This window comes from Echinops telfairi, unplaced genomic scaffold (genome assembly GCF_000313985.2).
Source record: "Echinops telfairi isolate 266 unplaced genomic scaffold, ASM31398v2 ScPeMD7_34;HRSCAF=130, whole genome shotgun sequence".
NCBI classification, from domain to species: domain Eukaryota; kingdom Metazoa; phylum Chordata; class Mammalia; order Afrosoricida; family Tenrecidae; genus Echinops; species Echinops telfairi.
This window is the reverse complement of record NW_022103931.1, coordinates 191670-214817: the sequence shown is the minus strand read 5'-3', so window position 1 is coordinate 214817 and position 23148 is coordinate 191670. Positions and strand designations below refer to the sequence as shown.

The 23148-nt window shown below is 36.1% G+C and overlaps 1 protein-coding gene across 1 annotated transcript in view; it reads right to left on the bottom strand.

Annotated features, from left to right (window-relative positions):
• Window positions 1–23148, bottom strand: part of ATRX (ATRX chromatin remodeler) — a 256653-nt gene that overhangs the window by 124640 nt on the left and 108865 nt on the right. The window contains exons 11-15 of the mRNA XM_004715899.4: window positions 15278–15411; window positions 14680–14856; window positions 12058–12151; window positions 2834–2936; window positions 2062–2280 (exon numbers count right to left, since the gene is read on the bottom strand). Of these exons, the coding sequence (XP_004715956.2) occupies window positions 2062–2280; window positions 2834–2936; window positions 12058–12151; window positions 14680–14856; window positions 15278–15411 (727 nt within the window). The remainder of the gene's footprint in view (window positions 1–2061; window positions 2281–2833; window positions 2937–12057; window positions 12152–14679; window positions 14857–15277; window positions 15412–23148) is intronic.

Sequence of the window (23148 nt, the reverse complement as noted above, 5' to 3'; positions counted from 1 at the left end):
AAAATGAGGACCTAATGCCGGGGGGCTTAAGTGGAGAGGAAACGTTTTGAGAATGATGAGGGCAATGAATGTACAAATGCGCTTTACAAAATTGATGTATGTCTGGATTGTGATAAGAGTTGTATGAGCCCCTAATAAAATGATTAGAAAAAAAGCTCTAAGTAAAATTGATTAACATCACAAAAAGAGACTTAAATTATCTTTTATTGGTTGAGCAGTGAAACACCCATAAAGTATGTTTTGCCCCACAAAAGAAGCAACTGAACGAGATACTAGATCTAACTAGCAATTTATAAGTAAAATTAGAGCTAAATCATAGGGATGAAACCAGTGAAATCCAGAATGAAAGAAATACTATGCCGTAACTGTAGAGAAAACTATAGATTAATAGACTTGAAGCATAGTGAACTGTACCATAACAACAGACTGATCTTATTAGACTCCTGCCTTTTGCCAAAACTATTTAACTTGTGAAGAAAATGTTAATATTATCTACATATTTGATACACTGTATGAATTATTTGTAACTTTAACTGGAGTAATGCTTAAAATGCCCTTACCTTTAAGCTCTACATTCTAAACTAATCATGGAGAGAATGCTATGTCTAGGATTTGCTCAAAAATGATTTGAATATTAAGGAGCAGGAAAAATGTTGATTGTTCTATCTGTTAAAAAAAGAAAAGGAAGAAGGGGGGCAGGGGGGTGGGGAGAAAAAGAGTTACAGTCTTAGAAACCCACAAGACCTAGTTATACCCTATCCTGTAGGGACACTATGAGTTGGAACTGACTCAATGGCAGTGAGTGAGACACTTCTTCAATAGTAATAATTGGTAGCTGGAGATATAAAAAACCACTGATTTTTAATAAAGATATAATGTTCTAAAATACTTTTTTTAAATGTTGGTCACTTGAAATTGAAAAATGGGCAAATTTATTTCTTATTCTATTCTCTAGACATTGTACTATTCTCTCTAGCTACTGTATGCATATAGATTAAGTTTTAACATAAAAGCTTAAAAATAAATTAAAATCCTGTATCACCTTAAAGCAATAATTTATACCTATTCTTCTGCTCTACATAGTTCACAGTTATAGTATCACTTTGGTGTTTATTCAAAAATATTGATATTTATTATATCACTACTTATACTAATATTGCCAAAAAAGCATACCTAGTACCATCCAGTTGACTTCAACTCATAGCTACCCCCTATACGGGACGGTAAAACAGTCCCATAGAGTTACAAGACTGAAAATCTTTAGAGCAGCAGACAGTCTATCTCCTGTAGCACGGCTTGTGGGTTTGAACTGATGATCTTAAAACTAGGAGCCAAGCACAAAAATTAAAATGGCTCCTTTAATACAACCTCAAAAAGATTTATTTTCAGTTGCATAAAATACTAATGGTAAAAAAAAAATACTAATGGTAAGGTTTATCTGTCCTGGATTCCCTGTGTTTCCAGCTCTTATCTGTACCAATGTACATGTTCGGATGTAGCCAGATTTTTAAGGTGGAATTGGAGTCATGATAGTTTGGGGAGGAGGCATGAAAAAAATAGAGGAAACTTGTATGTTTCATCCTTGCTATACCCACCCTGACTGGCTCGACTCTTCCTTGTGACCCTTCCGTAATAAGATGTCCAATTGTCTAGATGGACTTTGGGTCTTTACTCTGCTCTTCCCGTCATTCACATCAATATGATTGTTTGTTCTTGGTCTTTGATGCCTGATACCTGATCCCATTGACACTCATGATCACACCGGATGGTGTGATTCTTTTATGTGGGCTTAGCTGCTTCTCAGCTAGATGGTGCTTATTTATCTTCAAGCGTTGAAGACCCCAGACACTATATATTTGGATAGTCAGGCACCATCGGCTTTCTTCACATTTGTTTATGCACCCATTTTGTCTTCAGCGATTTTGTTGGGAAAATGTGCATCACAGAATGCCAGGTTATTAGAACACAATCTAAGTTTTGAAAAATACAATATATCGAAGAACCTGAAAATGTTATGTATCATGCAAATGAAATTAAATGAAAATAAACAGGTTACCTTACCTCTCTCAATTTCTCCCTCTCACGCTCCCTCTCAGCAATACGTCTTCGCCTCTCTTCCTCTTCCTTAAGAGCATTTTGTGTTTCTGTTCTTAGCTTATCATCTTTAAGAATCTTTCTAATTTTCTTTCTGCCTTTTCCAGGAGACTTGGAATCATCATTGTCATCATCCTCTTCCTCTTCCTCTTCTTCTTCCTCATTGTCTTCCGCTCCAGAATTACTCTGTCGTTTAAATTAGAGGTAAACATTACAAAAATGCTTGTTTGTCATTTTATAATTCACTAATTAATGTATTTAAGTAAGGTGGAAGAAAACATAGGAAAAACTTTAGAATATTTAGCAGTCATGAATGGTGATAAAAGAATCAAACCTATTACAAAAAAACCTTTACTCCATAAAATTCTGTCTCTAAAGGAAAAAGTCAAATTGCCTTAACTTCATTGACAGAATAATTTTACTCATTGACCAAAATAAATTGTTTTATCTTTTAAAAAAATAGGCTGATCACTCTCGTCTCATTATGTAGATGAGAATATGAAATAATGAATTAGAAAGACCATAAAATAAAATACCAATCAGACTTGAATTACAGAAAAAAGATGTCACATTAATAGTTCTGTATATTTGTACATCCAATAAGTCAATATATAATAAGTGAAAATGCAGATAAACCAGCAGGATATACTTAATGAATGAAACAGATGACATAACAGCATTTTTACGATAGTCTCCAGTACCAGTTATACTTAAGGCTCACAGTAAATGTATTTATGACCTTGTTTTCACTGGATGAATCTTCCTGAACCTTAATGCGTCGTCTCTTCTTTTTCTGTTTATAACTCCGCTGATTTTCTTCCAATTCTGCTTTCTTTGCAGACCTGGAAAAAAATATAACACAAAATAAAAGTCTTCAGGTTAAGCTGTCGGAAGTAAACCATTCACTATGTCGAAGCCGGTTAACTTTAATGTCCATTCTTTAAAAAGGGAGAGAAAAGGCAAAAAAAATTCATGTAGCTTCAAAGGGATTAGTCGAGCAAAATTCTAGCCCTTGATTCTAATACAATGATCAATATTTTATATTATTCAAGATATGTTCAGCATAGAAGTGGGAAATTAGAAGAACTTTAGAACTAATCAAAATATATTTCAGTGAGAAACGCAAAGGATTAATGTACATATAAAACGCTAAAAAAAGGAGAAGTAGCTCATATAAGTGCTCAAATGGCACTTATCTCAGGGCAACAATATTTTTAAAGATTAATAATAATGACTATTGGATAAGAAATGTTTATACCGGCTTAAATGAAATTTTAAAAAGGAAAATTGGAGACCAGATGGCTTCACGAGAGACTATTATAAAGAGCTGAGAGGTATACGCTCCTTAGAAAAACCATACAAAATCAAAAGGATAGTAGTTGCCTATGGATAAAAACTCTTGAAAGCAAGAAAGGTCAGGATTGAAAGATGAATAATAACAATAAACATAGGGAGGGCGGAAGGGGGAGAAGTGCTGGTACATCTTGGGGACTGAAATCAATGTATGAATTGTTGAATGGAAATCCAATTTGCTCTGTAAAATTTTAAATCATAATAAGTTTTTTGTTCTAAAAAACTCTATTACAAAAAAGAATAAATACCACCAGTCCTTCTCAAACTTTCTAACTCATGCTATGCAGCCAGTATTACCCAGCTATGGAAAACAGCCCAAAAAGTTACACATCAATCTCCTTTTGAAATACTTTTCAAAAATCCTGAACACAATACTAACAAATGTTATCCAATATCATATTAAAAGGATTAAACATCTTAACAAATTGGGATTTATACAAAGAATGCGGTGGTGGTTGAACAGTATAAAATCATTGTCTCATATACCACATTAATAGAACAAAGAACTTACTTCATAAGCATCTGTGTTGACACAGAAAATGCATTTGACAGAAGCACACAAACTTTATTAATAAAAACATTCAAGAAACTAGGAAAAGATGAGAAAATCCTCAATATGATAAAATTTATGTAAACCCCACAGTTAACATAATAAACACTGGAGAATTTTAAAAAACTCATTGCCATTTAGTTGAATATGACTCATAGCAACGCTATAGGACAGAATAGAATTATTCTTTTGCATTCCAGAGGCTGTAAATCTTTACAGGAGCAGAAAATTTCGTTTTCCTGCAGAACATAGTGGGCAGTTCCACGTTAAGAACTGTGGTAGTACCCAAGGGGAGGGTATTTTTTACAACTCCACAGGAGAGGGAGAGAGACCAGACATCAAACTGGTGCGCCAAGATGTGAACACAACTGACAGAAATGAAGCAGGAAATAGAGAGATCGGCGGGGCCAGCCCCAATCCCAATTACCCTCCCCCAAGGAGAATGCACTTCAGCTATACCTGAAGCTATACCTTGGGGAGAGGGGAGTGTCTGATCAGAGCACACAGGTGCAAAAAGAGGGAAGGAGAGTGGAACACATCCTGGCCCACGGGAATAATATTCCTGCTCAGAGCAGCCAATGTACAGAGAGGACCATATGGCCGGCCCCACCATGGGACATGATGTCCCTCACTGCTCCACAGCGCTATGGGGGACAACAATGAAGACACAGTGCAGGAATTGTGCCAGATCTGGCCCCTCAACACCAGGGCGAAACACTAAGTATGTGCAACACAGCATCAAGGGAAGCAAACCAATGAAGTCCCGGGAAAATATCAAAGATAGACTTTGGGGCAAGGGCATGGCATCCCATCAGACTCGACCAGAAACACTCCTATGGGTCAACAAACAGACATTGAACTATTTATAGGCTTTTCTTTTGGTCCATGGGGGTTTTTTGGTTATGTTGTTATTTTATTTTGTTGATTTGTTTTATTTTTTTGCTTATTATTGTCTCTTAATGTCAATCCAGACAAGATAGGCAGGATAAACAATCCAGAGGAGGAAATAAAAGAATCGACAGTTCTGGGGGGACACGAGAGAGGGGGAGGAGGAGGAGGAGGAGGAAAGAAAGAGGAAGTGTCAAGGACACCTACGGACAAGGGAACAATTGATCTAAAATCGATGGCCAGGAGGGCATAGGATGCCTGGTGGGGCTTGACCAAGGGCAATATGGTCAAGAAGAATTACTGAAACCCGAATGAAGGCCAAATATGATAGTGATAGAGAAAGAACTAGGAGGCAAAGGACATTTTTAGAGGTCTAAATACGGGCACATACATATGTAAATATACTTACATATAACAATAGGGAAATAAATCTATATACATATATTTTATATGTTTAGTATGAAGGTAGAAGATGGACATTGGGCTTCTACTCAAGTACTCCCTCAATGCAAGAACACTTTGTTCTAATAACCCAGCTCACCTTCCGGACACAATGGCTGAAGACAAAATGGGTGCATAAGCAAATGTGGTGAAAAAAGCTGATGGTGCCCGGCTAGCAAAAGATATAGCATCCGGGGTCTTAAAGGCTTGAAGATAAATAAGCACCATCTAGCTGAGAAGCAACTAAGCCCGCATGGAAAAAGCACACCAGCCCTTGTAATCATGAGGTGTCGATGGGATCGGGTATCAGGCATCAAAGACCAAAAACAAAAAATCATATTGATGTCAATGAAGGGGAGAGCAGAAAAGAGCCCCAAAGTCCATCTGGACAACCACTTAGAGAAGGGTCACAAGGAAGAGTTGAGCCAGTCGGGGTGCAGTATAGCACGTATGAAACATACAAGTTTCCTCTAGTTCTTTAATGCTTCCTCCCCATGCACTATCATGACCTCAATTCTACTTTACAAATCTGACTAGACCAGTACATCTACACTGCTATAGATAAGAGCACGCAACACAGGGAATCCAGAACAGATAAGACCCCTCAGGACCAATAATGAGAATAAAAATATCAGGAGGGTAAAGGGAAGGTGTGGAGAGAAACGGGGAACTAATCACAAAGATCTACATATAATGTCCTCCCAGGGAAATGGACAACAGAAAATTGGATGATGGGAGACAGTGGTCGGTGTAAGACATGAAAAAAAAAGTATAAATTATCAAGGGTCTTTTTGGGGCGGTGGGTGGGGCATAAGCTGATACCTGGGTTCAAGTAGAAAGAAACATGTTTTGAAAATGATGATGGTAACATATGTACAAATGTGCTTGACACAATGGATGTAAGTATGGACTGTAATAAGACCTGTAATAAAATGATTTAAAAAGAAGGGGGAGAAAAGAACTGTGAGAGTTACATAATCTGTTGCCAATTTGAGACTAAGAGTGAAGGGGTGGAGTTGAGCCTGTCAATCAGGCCACAACTTGATGACCTCATTTGGAGGCAATAAGGAGATAACTAGCATGCTGGAGGCAGAACACAGGCTCACTCCCTGGGAGAAATTCCTACTGACAAACACATGGAGATTGGCTAGTGCCCTGGAGCTGGAGGAGCCACTGAGAGACCCCTCCCAGAGCTGAGATGCTTACACTGCCATTGGATCGACAAGACTATCCATGCACTGGCCTGTGATCTTCCTGCATTCTGTGTCAATGCATGTGTCTCATGAGTCTGAAGTGGAATTTATAGATTGGTATGGGGCATATGGGATAATACCGGGTTTATGGACTTGATCTGGACTGGGCTTAGATGTTTTCTCAATATAAAATTGCTTTCATATAAAGCCCTTTCTTATAAACATAAGAGTGTCTACGAATTTGTCTCTCTAGTCCACCCAGACTAACACAAGAACTAAGCCAAGAAGGATCCTTTCAGTGGGAGAAAGAAAATCAAACTTGTTTCAACTGAGTTGATTCTAACTCATAATAATACTTTAACACAGAGTAGAACTGCTCCTTTGGGTTTCTGAGACTACATCTTTTTAATCATTTTATTAGGGGTTCATACAACTCTTATCACAATCCATACATACATCAATTGTGTAAAACGCATTTGTACATTCATTGCCCTCATCATTCTCAACTACATCTTTATAGGAGCTGATGGTCTCATCGAAAGACCTTCTAAGAGGACCTAATGTCGGGGGTTTAAGTGGAGAGAAAATGTTTTGAGAATGATGTACAAATGCGCTTTACACAATTGATGTGTGTATGGATTGCGATAACAGTTGTATGAGCCCCCAATAAAATGTTTAAAAATAAATAAATAAATTTTAAAAAGACCTTCTAAAATAAGGAGTAAGATAAAAATGCTCACTTTCACTTCACCATGGTTATTTTCCGCATGACCTAGCAATTGCAAATAGTTGACCAATTACAGAGAAAAAGTTAAAACTACTCCTTCTCTGCAGGTCTAATGATCCTACATACAGAAAATTCCAAAAGAGGAGGGGGGAGGGAGGGGAAAATATGAGGACCTGATGCCAGGGGCTTAAGTAGAGAGGAAATGCTTTGAGAATGAGGTCAACGAATGTAAAAATGTGTTTTACACAATTGATGCATCTATGGATTGTGCTAAGAGTTGTATGAGCCCCCAATGAAATGAATTTTTAAAAATTCAGAAAAAAATAATTAACCATCTTAAAAGATAATCCCATTTACAATACCCATATAAGAATGAATATTTAGGAATAAGATTAGTTCACTGTAAAATATAAGTCTGTTGAATAAATTCTTAAAATATCTAAATAAATAAAGTCCATATATATGAATTAGAAGACTTACTATTGTTAAGGTATAACTAACTATGGAAAGTGAGCAACAGCTTCAACATAATCCCTATAAAAATTCCAAAAGCCTTTTTGTAGAGATGGAAAAACCAAGTTTTGAATTAACCTGAAATCACAAAAGATCTCAAATATCCAAACCAAACCTACTGTCATGAAATCAATTCCACTCACAGTGACCCTATATAAACTAACCAAGACTGCACATCTTTATGGGAGCAGACAGCCTTAGCTTTTTAATGCACAGTGGCTGGTAATTTTGAACCACAAACCTTGCAGTTAGCAGCCCCAAGATCTAATCCACAGCACCACCACCCTGAAAAAGACGAGGACAGTAGGGCTCATACTTTCTCATTATAAAATGCACTATAATACCATTGGAAAATTTAGTATAACATATAAGATACTTAAAATAATCTGATAGTACTATAAGAACAAAAACAATGGAATAGATCCCTGAGTTTGGAAATAGACTTATGCATCTATGGCTAACGGATTGTCAAAAAAGTTACAAAACACATCTAACTGGAAAAGAACAGTCCCCTCAACAAATGGAACCCCCACAGGTTAAAGATTGAAGTGGTACAGAGCGACAGGTGGGATTGCTTCCCAGCCAATGGAGGCAAAGGCCAAGGGCTAGGAGACTAAGACCTGGAAAGGGACTTGGTTACCATATGCCTGAGAGTCTGAGAATCAGTAAGAGACTTGGCTGCTGGTTGAGGAGACCAATGATTGTATACTTACTGTTTGCTGATCCTGACTTCCCTAACATACCTCCCTAATTAAGGGGTGGGGGGGGCGGATGAAGTTGTGCCCCTACTTCAAAGGACACAGAAAAATTAACTCAAAATGGATTGCTGACATAAACATAGTAATTAGATGACAAAATTCACAAATGAAAACAGCTACAAAATCCCGTATAATAGACTCTTAGATAAGCTGACAATAACCCTATTACCAGCAAGTCATTTCCAACTGAGAGCAACCTTAGAGGACAGAGTAGACTGCTCCTTAGTGTTTCCAGGACTGTAAATGATCACCTAAGCCAGTGGTTCTCAATCTTCCTAATGCCATGACCTTTTAATGCAGTTTCTCATGTTGTGGTGACCCTTCAACCATAACATTATCTTCATTGCTACTTCAAAACTTTAATTTTGCTGTTATGAACCGGGCAACCCCTGTGAAAGGGTCATTTGACACACACACACCCAAAGGAGTTGCGGCCCACTGGTTGAGAACCACTGACACAAGCCAAGACCTGCATCGTTTTCCCTTGAAGCAGCTTATGCTAAACACCCTATGCCACCAGGGCTCCTGCTCCTTATTCTTGAACAAAAAACAACATAGATGTATCGGATTTCATCAAAATTAAAAATATTTCATTTTATCAATAAAGGATTTTCTGAAGAAAGTTAAGAGGTAGCATACATAATGCGAGAAACTTCTTGGGAAGGATATAAATGACAAAGGTTTAATATCTAGAATATAGACGGGAAGCCCTAAAATTGAAAAAAAAAAAGGATAGATCCCAATTAGAAAGTGGGAAAAGGACTTGAGCAGACATTGTACCAAAGAAGATACACAAATAGCACACAAAATATGCTGAACATCTCTATCATTAGTGAAATTCAAATTAAAATCACAGTAAGAAACAGCTTCACATCCACTCAGAGCAAATCCAAACTCACTGCCATTGTAAGTCAATTTGGACTTATCTCACCCCTACAGGACACGGTGGAACTGCCCCTGTTGGTTTCTAAGACTGTAACTTTTTACAGGAGTAGAAAGCCTCGTCTTTCTCTCGTTCACAACCACTAGAGCGGCTATTATATGAAACATGAAAAATAACTAATGGTGAGAATGTGGAGAAATCAGAAACCACATGCATTGCTGTCAGGGATGTAGAATGGTGTGCCCACTATGAAAAACAATGTAGTAGTTGTTCAAATATTTGAACATAGAACTGCCATATGCTCAACTAATTCCACTCCTAAGTATAAGAATATACACAAAAGACTTTAATGCAGGAACTGGGACAGATAATTGTACACTAATATTTAATCTAGCCACATTCACTATATACATAAGAAAAAAGTCCATCAGTATACTAATAGATAAGAAAAATCAGTAAGTGAAAAAAGTATTGTTACACAATCATAGAAATATTAAACAAAAATATGAAAACGTGAAGTCTCTGTTTCTTGACATATCCTCCACCAAAATCTATTCATTTCTGAAGGTGGTCTTTCCATCTAGCTAACCATTTCCTGAGGAATCCTGTGCTCTCTGATTAGTACAGTGACCAAACAGCAGCTTAGGCATCCTCAAGGAACTCAAACTGTGCCTTTTACATGTTCTTTGAGTTTGGGGAAGAAATACAAATCTGATGGGGCAAGACCATCAGGGTTGTAAGTGGATGGAGGAAAAGTTTCCCAGTGAAATTTTGATACGATAGCCCTTCTCACTGCCATGCAGTCAGTTCTAACTCATAGCAACCCTGATGCACAGAATGGAACTGCCCCTGTGGGTTTCGGAGACTGGACATCTTTATGAGAAAGCAGTCTCATCTTTCTCCAGATGAGCAGCTGGCTGGTAGGTTCAAACTTTTGCTTGGTAGCACTAGGACACCAGAACTCCTTACGATAGTCCTTGCTATCCTCAAAACTTAAGCAGATGAACTGTCATGATGAACAAAAATGTCCTCAGTACAATGTTCCAGTCCTTTAAGCAGTTTTTTATTTCCTTATAACTTCTTTATAAGCCCCTGTGATTGTCCTGTGTTACTTAAGAAAATCTACCTAGATTATTCCTTTGAAATCCCAGAAGACAGCCGTCATCACCTTTCGAGCTGAACACTATGTTATGTATGAGTTTAACTGGCCCAGCAGATCCACTCAAAAATCACTATTCTGTTTGGAACTTCTATTTTGTTCTTTTAAGCACACTAACAAGACTTGAATACGGGTATGAATGAGAGAACTTGTCTGCAACCATCCACTGATGGCAATACATTTAAATACATTTTGTTTGGAATAAACACGTGTGTATGAACTGGAACCATAGTAGCAATACTTTTTGTCTTGTCCTCATGACAGAAAAGGACTAATATTGGATGGCCCTATTTACATGAAATATCTGGAGTAGGAAAACGTATAGAAAAAAAAATTTTATAACTGCTTGCAAAGGGGTAGGGTGGGAAGAAATGGAGATACATTATATGGAGGGTAATGAGATTATATTTAGGGTGATGAAAAATATTTGTAAATTAAGTTTATCATTGTAGATATACTTAATGACATTAAATCTTATACTTAAATCATGAAAGATTCTCTACTATACACATCTTACCCCCAAAATGAAGTACTGATATAAGCTACATGAAAAAAGCTTTAAAACATTATAATGAATAAAATATCACATGCTATATAATCTGTTTACATAAAATGTCCCGAATATAAAACTAGATTTCACGGTTTTCAGGAGCTGGGGCTAGGATGAGTGTAGAGCAGTTGTTAAGACACACAGGATTCCATTCTGTGGTGATGAAAATGTTCTGAATTTAGCAGTGAAGGCTACACCACAACTTTGTGAAAATACTAAGAATTGTTGTATTATACAGTCAATTGGTGAATTTTATGTTAATATAAAATATATCTCAATGTTTTTAAACATACAAGTGCAGATAGATACAGATATGCATACACACATGCAAGCACAACGAGATGGGAATTTGATAAAATGCAGAACAACCATATAATTCTGGGAGAAATTCAGAATCCTAAAATGATTGTCTTATCATAAATTGTGAGCTAAAAAGAAAGCTACATTGTAAATAACAGGTAACTTAGATCAGTAACTCTGCTCGAAGAAGCACTTTCAACGCAGTATTCCACTACTGATTTAAGGGTTTCCAGTCCAAGCCCATTGCTGGAGAAACCTGTGGCAGTCTACTTCCATAAAGATTACCGTTTTGGAAATCCTATGGGAGATTTGTACTCTATCTTTTCCGGTCCCTATGAGTTGCAATCAACTATACGGCACACAAAACAATTGTCAATTGAAAGAGGACACATACCTCTATTAGTAATACTACTAAAAACAAAATTTACCATTTTGTTGAGCACTCTAACAGACTATACTGGAGCTTTCCCATATGATATCCAAAATCTGTCATTATGAGTACTTTTTCCACACTGAAACACCTCCTAGACTAGAATACATAATTCAACTAAAGATAAAGTATGTGTAGATATACTCATTTGCTGTTCTAGGGATACCTTGACAGCACAGTTACTTAAGAAATTTTTGAAAAATCATCATAATATTTACCTTGTTCTGGGTCGTTGTTCATCTTCAGATTCACTGATTTCTTCACTAACACCTGATTCCTGGAAATCAGAATCTTCTGAATCATCACTGCTCACTTGAATTTAGAAAACAAAAAATTAAGTTATCAGAACATCTCAACAGAAATGCAATTCATTTAATCTATCGGTAACTTCCCTTTAACACTAAAAGCATTATGAAGAATTTCTTTAGTATATACATTAAAGAATACTGCATATTATACAACACAGTGAGTGAAATTTACTTATAAATAAAATGTAAATGCCCATGTATGGCTATACGATTATGATTCTACACTTATATATTCAAGTATTCAATCGCAAATGGGTTGTTAAAATGAGGATAATTTACCTGTCAATAAATTAGATCTTTTTATTTCAAGTTAAAAAGCAAAGAACGAGGGTTTAAGAGGAGAGAAAATGTTTTGAGAATGATGTACAAATGCGCTTTACACAATTGACGTGTATATGGATTGCGATAACAGTTGTATGAGCCCCTAATAAAATGTTTAAAAAAAAAGGCAAAGAAAACACTATGATGTTTACAGTACTCCTGACTCAAGTCATGGAATGTTTAAGGGCCGCATATGCACATAAATGCTAGAAAATGTATAAGACAATCCAAAGCAGAGTTGATGCCTTTCAATTATGGTATTGGTGCAAAGAATATTAAACATACCATTGATTGCCAGAAAACAAACATCTATATTTGAGGAAGTACAGATAGGCTGCTTTTCAGAAGGAAGAACAGCAAGACTACATCGCATGTACTTTAGAGAGGTCATCAGGAAGGACCAGTCCCTGAAGAAGGACATCATGCTTGGTGAAGTAGAAGATGAATAAAAAAGGGAAAGAACGTCAATGAAATGAAATTGACACGGTGGCTCTAACAACAGGCTCAAATATCACAATGATTTTGAGGATAGCACATGACTGGGCACTGTTTAGTTCTGTTGTACATGAGGGGTCATTGTGAGTCCAACCTGACTGCACGGAACCTAACAACAACAGAATCATAAAGTAAAAAATAAAAAGTGATGTTTGTCCTCTGAGAATTTATACTAAAACTAAATAATATAGTATGCAAAAATACTATGGTATGTGAATTATATAATAAGTATGCTAACAAAAAAATATTGATTATCAAGGGTTCATCACCCCTAGGACCTACTATATATTGCCAGGGGCAAAGGAAAGTTAATCACCCGCCAAGAGATAGATAGCATAATCTTAAGAATCTACCTCTACCAAGTAATAGTTTTATATTTTTTTACTAGCCAAAATTCTCAGGGAAATTTCCCATCTAAATGTTCAATAAACACTTGATACTTATAAAAATTTTGTTGCCCCAAATTTCAAGTACAGGACACAAAGGATATGTTTACCCTATAATTTTGGGAGCCATCAAACACTGTAGTTTGAGAAACACAGGCTTGCTTCCGTACCAAAACCCAACTCACTGCCATAGAGTCGATGCTGACTCAATGCGATCTTATAGGGCAGGGTAGAACTGTCCCTGTGCGTCTCCAAGACGTTAACAGGAGCAGAAAATCGAGTCTTTCTCCCAGAGTGGCTGGTAGTTTGGAACTACAAAACCTTGTGGACCGCAGTCCAACTCTCAAACCAGGTTTGCTTACAGGGTGTTAAGATATCTCATCTCTGTCTTATACCCCACATCCAGCCTCTACCTCCCATTGTTCCTTTGCCTAGTCCCTTCATTGGTTCAGCTACACTACAAGAACTTTCCCCATCATGTGGCAAGCAGTTTGCAATCATGTTATACAACGCAAAAACAGCTAGCTCCTCCCCACTTGCTACTGTTGGCTGAGTGATATTCATTTCTTTCAAGATTCTTTATACAGTTATGCCTAAGGATAACCCCCACTCTGCCTGAAGAAGCTAAACAAATTATCTTTTGTGCAATATTACAAGAAATCTCTCCTACCAAAAATGTCCCCTATGGTGCTGCAAATTTTTTACAATAATGTCAGAAATTCTTAACAAAAAGTGACTTCCAAAACTGACTACTACTCAGAATCATTGAAATGCTTTTATAATAAGCTAGAAATGAAGGCAAATCAAAAGCATATTTTAAGACTTCTCAAGTAATTCTTATATGTAGCTAGACTGAAAACAGTGATACGAAACAATGATCTCATTAATTTGTGCACCCTATCTACTTACCATGATGCTGTTAACATAGTTAACAGGAAAAATTCAGATTTTTAGCATAATGAAAATTTTGTCTGTGTGAATCTACCTTATCAATTGCATCTTTCACATTTCCTAAGAAACCACTATTTCTTTTGAAGAAATCTTCTATATTGTACACATCCTTTAAATTTATTTTATTACATTTTTAATTATCTTTATAATCAAAATCTGAACCTGACAGGTAAAATATTCTTTGTGTCATGTTATGTTTCTGGACATCTTCCCATTCTATAGTCTTTATTTCATTCTCATAAGACCACCTAATGACATTATTGTCAAATTAATGAAAATCACATCACATATTCAATTGTTTCAATAGAGTTAAATTTTATTACTAAAATTACACTATCAAACAAGATTTATCCTTACATACAGAATAAAAATGACGTACCCTTCCTCCTACTTCTGGCTTTGGTCTCTTTATGTTCTTTAGGCTTTGTTTTTTTTTCTTCTCCAGATTCCCCATCACTCAGAGTCAGCTTATGCCTCAAAAGCCTATGTCGGTATCTTGGCTTCTTCGATTCTTCAGAATCTGAATCTGATTCAGAATTCAGTTGATTTTTTGCTTCTAAAGGTAGCAAATAAGTCAATTAAGCATTCTTAAGCCTTTTTTAGATTAAAGTTCTCTATAAACTTTTTATGTTGTGGACAATTATGGTTGTTTGTGGAAAAGAATGGAGTTGTCATATACCTTGGTATCACTAGTTAAGAATATTGATTAAATGCCACCAGTATAAGTTTTTAGCATCTTATAAAAGGTATAAAATATTTTACTTAAAAAATCATCTATTTCTAGTAACTGTTAAAATTAAGACTATGTCTCATAATTATTAGAAAAACTCAAGAGTAAAAGAAGTAATGCTTTTAATACTTAAAGTTTTTGTGTAGATATTAACAGGTGTATATATTAACAGATCTCTGGTCAAGTATTCTTTAAAGAAGGAAATGGACAAGGAAGCAAATCATCACATCCTCTTTGGTAAGCTCACCATCATCCCCTGGATTTTTTTCACGTGGCTTTCCAATTCTTTTTTTCCCTTCTTCTGATTCTTCATCTGAAGATCCATCTTCATCAGAGGAAAGATTGGCTTTAATTTCTTCTAAAAGCATCTTCTTGGCAATTCTTGAGAGAAGAAAAAAAACCCTTCGATTTAGCGGTGAAGTATATTTAATTAAAACAAAAACATAATTTTCATTATCAAAATTGAAATATATCAATATTAAATTATAAATAAGACTACCAAAATTGGCAATAAAAAACTTTTAGTCATCTTTTAACAATTGGCATGAGAATTTACTCAATAACAAATATCATTAGAAAGTAAGTTCACAAATGATGAGAAATACAACTTTCCTCTAGTTCCTAAATGTTTCCTCCCTCCTCCCACTACCATGGCTCGAATTCGATCTTGCAAGTCTGGCTAGACCAGAGGAGATACACTGGTACAGATAGGAACTGAAAATCCAGGGAATCCAGGGTGGATGAGCCCTACAGGACCAGTGGTGTTGAGTGGCAAAACAGGGAGGATAAAGGGAGAATGGGTAGGGAAGAGGGAACCGATTACATGGAACTGTGTGTGACCTTCTCCCTGGGGGACAGACAACCGAAAAGTGGGTGAAGGGAGACGTCGGACAGGGCAAGATATGACAAAATACCCATTTATAAACTATCAAGGGCTCATGAGGGAGGGGGGAGCGGGGAGGGAGGGGAAAATGAGGACCTAATGTCGGGGGTTTAAGTGGAGAGAAAATGTTTTGAGAAACGATGTACAAATGCGCTTTACACAATTGATGTGTGTATGGATTGGGATAACAGTTGTATGAGCCCCTAATAAAATGTTAAAAAATAAAAAATAAAGGAACTTCATCACAAAATAAAAAAAAAAAGTTCACAATAAATTACTGTACTATAAAATAGTGCTTGAAACTGGAGAAAATCCATTTTAGTCTTTAATTTCCATTTATTTCACATATTGTTACAACAGAGGAAAGCATATATTAACTACTAAAACAATCAGTTTAAAAAAAAATCATTTTACTGGGGGCTTGTACAACTCTTGCCATACAGCCATCCATTGTGTCAAGCACATTTGTACATTTCTTGGCATAATCATTCTGAAAATTCTTTCTACTTGAGCCCTTGATATCAGCTCATTTTTCCCTCCCTCCCTCATGAATCGTTGGTAACATATAAATTATTTTTTCATGTCTTACACTGTCGGATGTCTCCCTTCACCCACCTCTCTATTGTCCATCCCTCTGGAAGGGGGTTATATGTAGATAATTATGATCGGTTCCCGCTTTCTCTCCCACCTTACCCTTACCCTCCTCGTATTGCTACTGTCATTACTGGTCCTGAGGGGTTTATCTGTCCTGGATTCCCTGTTTCCAGCTCTTATCTGTACCAGTGTACATCCTCTAGTCTAGCCGGATTTGTAAGGTAGAATTGGGATCATGATGGTGGGGTGGGTGGAGTTGTATGTTTCATCAGTGCTATACTGCACCCTGACTGGCTCATCTCCTCCCGAAGACCCTTCTATAAGGGGATGTCCAGTTGCCTACAGATGGGCTTTGGGTTTCTACTAAACACACCATTCACTCACAATGATTTGATATTTTGTTCTTTGGTGCCGGATCCCTGATCCTTATTGACAGCTCGTGATCACACAGGCTGATGTGTTTCATGCACGTGGGCTTTGTTGCTACTCTGCTAGATGGTCACTTGTTTATCTTCAGGCCTTTAAGACTCCAGATGCTATACCTTTTTGATAGCCAGGAACCATAAGCTTTCTTCAACACATCTGCTTTTTCAAAGCACCCGCTTTGTCTTCAGCAATTGTATCAGGGAAGGTGAGCATCATGGAATGCCAGTTTAATAGAAGAAAGTGTTCTTGCATTCAGCAAGTACTTGAATAGAGGCCTAATGTCCTGCTACCTTAATACTGAACCTATCAATATATGTACATGGATCTATTTCCCCATCGTCATATATAAATCTATTTACATTTGTATATGCCTGTATCTAGACCTCTAAAATTTCCTTTACCTTCTAGTACGTTCCTATTTCCTTTCCTCTTGTCCCACTATCATGTTCATTTGGGTTTCAGTAATTCCTCTCGGTTACAGTTAATCATCTTCTCATTATGATTAAAAATAAAGTTAGACAAGCAAAAGGACAGGAATGCTCTTTACATACAAAGTAAAAGAACACAAATGACTAAAAATTATTTTTCGCTTTCCTGAAAGAGCATGGTAGCCTCACTCACAACAAATTTTCGTTAGTACCCAAAAAAAAAGCTGAAAACACAAGAATACTTCTTTTATTAGTACCAACATATATTAAAATAACATATTCGATTATTATTCATTGATTCCACATATATCAATCTACCTACTTGCTCAAACTTATTTGTAAACTTAAAAATCAAGTGTGCTTTTGTGGGTATTTGCAAATCAGTTCCCAGTTATAGTCAAACAAAATAATGCTCTGCCTTGTTTCATATAACATATCATCTTAAGTGTTTTGTCTTTTACTTACTGTCAAGTTTTTCATATTTTCATGCTGCTTATGATTTCACTGTTTAAAATGACCCTCAATCACAGTGCTAAAGTTCTGCCTAGTGTTCCTAAGCACAATAAGTTTATCAGGTGACTTGTGGAGAAAATAGGTGTGTATAAATAAGCTTCATTCAACCATGAATAAGTGTTGTTGGCCATGAAACCAATTGCTAATGCGTGACAGTAAGTTTTAATTCCAGTTTTCCATGAACTTTTTGGTGCTCCCTAGTATATATTAAACGAGGTGCCTTTAAATAGAAACACATAGAAAACAAGAATATGCATTGATCTGTTGTTGAAAATGCGACCAGAGGTTCACAGAAACCTACTACAGATTTTCACTAGGAACAACAATTTACTATTGGATAATTAGGTGTTTACAATAACTTATAGTCTATAAGTACCATAAATAATGAGAAATTACTATATACCCCTAGAAAATGTCGGTGTTTCCAGTGAAGAGATTTCAAATTATAAGATAAATGTAATCATGTGGCTTTTGTGAAAAACAGGTGTTTTGTTAAGTCTGTATTCATTTGATATGTGCACAAAAATATAAAAAGTTTCAAAATTAAGTTCGCATGATTCTTGTAGTTTGCCATGAACTAATTGATATGTAATAAACATGCATTCTACAATCAAAATGGATTCTCTGATTCAGAAAAAAATGTGTAAGTTGGAATTATGCAACCTTTATTTCTGGATAGGAAACACCCTTTTTATAAACCTCCTTTTGACCACACACCCACATTTCAAAATTAAGGATTCATTCAATGGTTGTTGGTGTTCTCTGCCCTGAATTGTATTTTAACTCACAGCCCTATAGGATTTTCAAAGCTGGAATCTTTATGGGAGTAGGTCTCTATTTCCTTCTATCATGTAACCACTTGGTGGGTTCAAACCACCAGGCTTTAGGTTGCAGTTACAGGGAGACTTTTTATCTTCAATTTTTGTTGGACAAGTTGGTCAAAAATAGCATCTCATTGCTAGTTATACTGAAGCATACATACCAGGGGAACCTATAGAGTGAAACAAAATAGATAACCACATCTGAAAATGCTTATTATTTACCTTTTTAAAGATTTCTCCTAAAAATAGATAGATTATACATATTTAATGACCGAGTTACCAATTGCTAAAAGAAGTCCTTGGATCCAAAGTTGAGCTTGCTTTGCTGAGGACTGGTGCGCTAGATTGTATTTCAAAACATTGAAAACTAGAAAACTCCAATTTTAATTGTTAATGGAGATGAGCTATAAAGCTTTGCTGCTGTACGTACAGATAAATCGCTTGTGAAACTGCAGTGTACATAATAAACTGTTTAAAAATGTAGACTAATATAGAATTGAAAACTTTTCATTGAACAAAGGAAAAATAACTAAACCCAGTTACCATTTACTATCATTTTAAAAGATAAAACACATTTTAACTCCTATCCCCCAAATTAGGGGGTCACTGCATAATAGAGGATAATTTTTTGCATGTCATAAGTTAAATTTAATTAATCACTTATGTATATATTTTAACACAAAAGTACTCAAAATCATTCAATTCTTTTGCATAATCATAATAGTTTAATGACAACTACATACAAAATAATAAGAGGAAATATGGTAGTTGACCACATTAAATGAATATATGATTCGTGTATTTACTTGTACAAATGTTATATATGTATGAGTATTTGCATGTGTTTGTTGTTGATCTTAGGTACCATCGAGTTGGATCTGACTCACTGTAACCCTAGTTTTGTTAAGCCACTGGGTTAAAAAATCTCATTGAAGAGCTTCCTCTGGTTTTTTTTTAAATCATTTTCTGGGGGGCTCTTACAACTTTTATCACAATCCATATATCGACCCATTGTGTCAAGCAAATTTCTATATATGTTGTCGTCCTAATTTTCAAAACATTTTCTTACCACTTGAGCCCTTGGTAGAGATAAACTTTTAAATTAAATAAAAGCATGTTTTTATAAAACTTATCTTTCATAAACATTATCAGTTTTCATGGACCAGGAAAAATTTCCTTGAACCAATTTGAGGAAAATACCATTTAGGAATATATACAAGGATAAGATCAAAAGTGTTGCTGCTAGGGTTCTAATTCAAACATGCATGGGTTGATGCCAAACAAAATGTGATTACACATGCCTCTGTCCTAGTTTCATTTAGGCTGTTTTCAAAAGAAAGGTCCAAAAAAAACAGTGACTTCCCAGAGGTTCTGCTAGACCACTTAAATTCAGAGCAGATAGGTCATCTAAGAAGGCGATAGTGGTTGTTTTTTTTTAATTCTGAAGGGGTAATCTTGATGAATTTTCTCAAAAGACACAGCAATCAAGGGAGATTATTAAGATGTTAAAAATCCGCTTGACACCTCATGATATGGCTAGACCAGAGGATGTACACTGGTACAGATAGGAACTGGAAACACAGGGAATCCAGGGCGGATGATCCCTACAGGACCAGTGGTGTGAGTGGCGATACTGGGAGGGTAGAGGGAGAGTGGGTAGGAAAGAGGGAACCGGTTACAAGGAACTATATGTGACCACCTCCCTGGGGGACGGACAACAGAAAAGTGGGTGAAGGGAGGGCAAGATATGACAAAATAACAATTTATAAACTATCAAGGGCTTATGAGGGAGGGGGGAGCGGGGAGGGAGGGGGACAATGAGGACCTAATGCTGGGGATTTAAGTGGAGAGAAAATGTTTTGAGAATGATGAGGGCAATGAATGTACAAATGTGCTTTCCACAATGTGTGTATGGATTGTGATAAGAGTTGTATGAGCCCCTAATAAAATGATTCAAAAACAATAAATAAATAAATTCCAATCATTAAAAATCAAACTGAAAACTGTATTATTGTACAAAAGACCAGCAGAATTAGACTGAGGAATGTTTATTTCATCAGAGCAATGTACCTCTTTGCTCTTTGAGCCAGGGCTGCCCCAATCGAATCCCATTTGGAAAGTTTACCCCAATCACCTTCTAACCCTATGCTTGCCCCTTCAGAATTCTATTTGTTGCACCCAACTTAAAAAACATTTTAAAGAACCATGATGTGTCCCTCAAATATGCTCAAATGCCATTTTGACAGGATGCAAATTCAAGAGTACAGAATTCTTTGGGGTAAAGGTTAGGGATGAAAAAAAAAAACATTCTGAAGTATATAGACCCAGATGGGAGGCATGTCTACAAGCATTAACTTAACAGTATGGGTTTTTTTTAACAAAGGTTTCTATGACTTTAAAGTAATACTTTGTCACTTACCCTTGTTTATGTTTAAAATATGTGAAACACTAGGTACTAGATTTGAAATAGAAAAACATATACCTGCAGTCGCAGGGGATTTTATATGACTACTTTAGCAGTACAATAAATAATCAACAAAAATACAGTTGCTAATCTACTGACTCTAAAGATTAGTTCAATAGCTTTGTTTAAATTATTTTCAAAAATCCCTTATTATCTGTAAAGAATTGGTTGTGAAGTGTAAGAAAGTATACTTTGTCTTTTTTCAAATCTAGGAATCCTAAGAGTAAGTCTACTAAGCAAGAAGTCAAAATATGTAAACCATACCTACTTCATACCCAATTTCTCTATTATCAGGAAGATACTTACATATCACCTAAAACATTATCTAACATAACACAGTATAGAAAATTTTATTAGCGCCACATACAATAAAAAATTACAACATAGTTTAAAAACTTCAGTCAAACCATAATATTTGAAATAAACACCGTCATTATAGAGGCATAAAACTTCAGAGAGGTAAAATTTTCCCAAATCACAAGTTACCTACAAAGTGATGGTGAAACTTCTCCACCCCTACATACACACACCACGTACAGAAGCTTTAAGTTAAGTCCTAGTTTATAAAATGGTAAATGAAGTTCAAAAAAATCATGAATAACATTAAATAATATAAATTATGATTCATGGCTTAAGGCCAATATAACAAAGACCACTGTATGATAAATTTGACCCATAACAAAGTAAAAACTTAACTTGAAGAACCTAAAGGGTAAAGGTGACTATCAACCAGAGCCATAGCAAGCAAGTTGCAATAAGATGTATCCAATCTACAAAGTTTGCTGTGCTATGCTTTAAAGGAAACTCCACTACCTTAACTCTGGAGTACACACCACAGAGACTTCAAGGGCATCATGAGTTCAAAACCAACTAAGGCTGATAAAGCATAATTTTGAAGGCTTCAGCTAAACCTGTGCTGGTATACATGTGATGGATGTATAGTCATGATCTCTAGTTGATTTTGTTTGCTCTGAAGTTTCCTTTCTTGAGGCTTTCCAGGACATTTCTGAGGAAATCATCCAGGCAATAAGGTATTGTCCCTGCAATCTCAAGCCTCAATATCACAACTTGGGGCAGGTGTGGCATCCAAAGCAGTCATGATTCTACTGGATGTATTAAAGGCACAGGTTGTGCTACTCAAGGGGTAAGGAGCCTGGGCAAAGTCAAAGGTAATAATGAAGCCACCCTCCTCCATTTTTCTATAAGGGAAGAAAGGGAAAGGAGGAGAAACAAAAAAAAATATGGAAGGGAGGGTAAAACCCACAAATAAACAACTGGAACTGGTACATGAGATAATAACAGGACTGCAAAACTCACACAAGCTAATTCTTCTAAATCATTTAACAAACACCAACATAATACCTTATTTCAAGTTCATCTACTAAAAGAAAGCAAATGAGCTCAGCAATGCAAATACCAACAGGCAATTGGGGAGCGGTGGTGGGGAGTCATAAAAGCCTATTGTGAAAGGAAATGTCGTGTTTTAAACACTAAAACAAGGAAACTACGTCTTCCCAATGGGTGAATCAGTACATCAAACTGTTGAGTTGCTAAAAAAAGGAACCATCGAAAGAAAATTTGCTTGCTTTAGAAACAGCCACAATAAAACCAACATGGCAACACAAAAAAAAACGTTAAAGCCAGAAAGAAATCTTAGAATCCAACCTGTTGTTTCATAAAAAAGGAAAAAGCTCAGAGAGAGAAAATGACTTGGTCAAAGAAGCATAGCTTGTTAGTGGCAAAGCCATTCTCCCTACACATTAACGACTTCTGTGTTAAGGTATACTTGGGCAAATACATTATAATCACACTAATAAAGACATCTCCGTTTCACTTGTTTAAATATATATAAAAGAATTCAAGCTCTGATTTGTTAAAAAATTTTAAGAAGATATATAAACACTTTTAGTCTAGTATATGTCCCATCTCTAAAATTCACAGAAAGGCCATCCTCAAAGAGATCCTATAAGCTAATAATCTTTTATAACA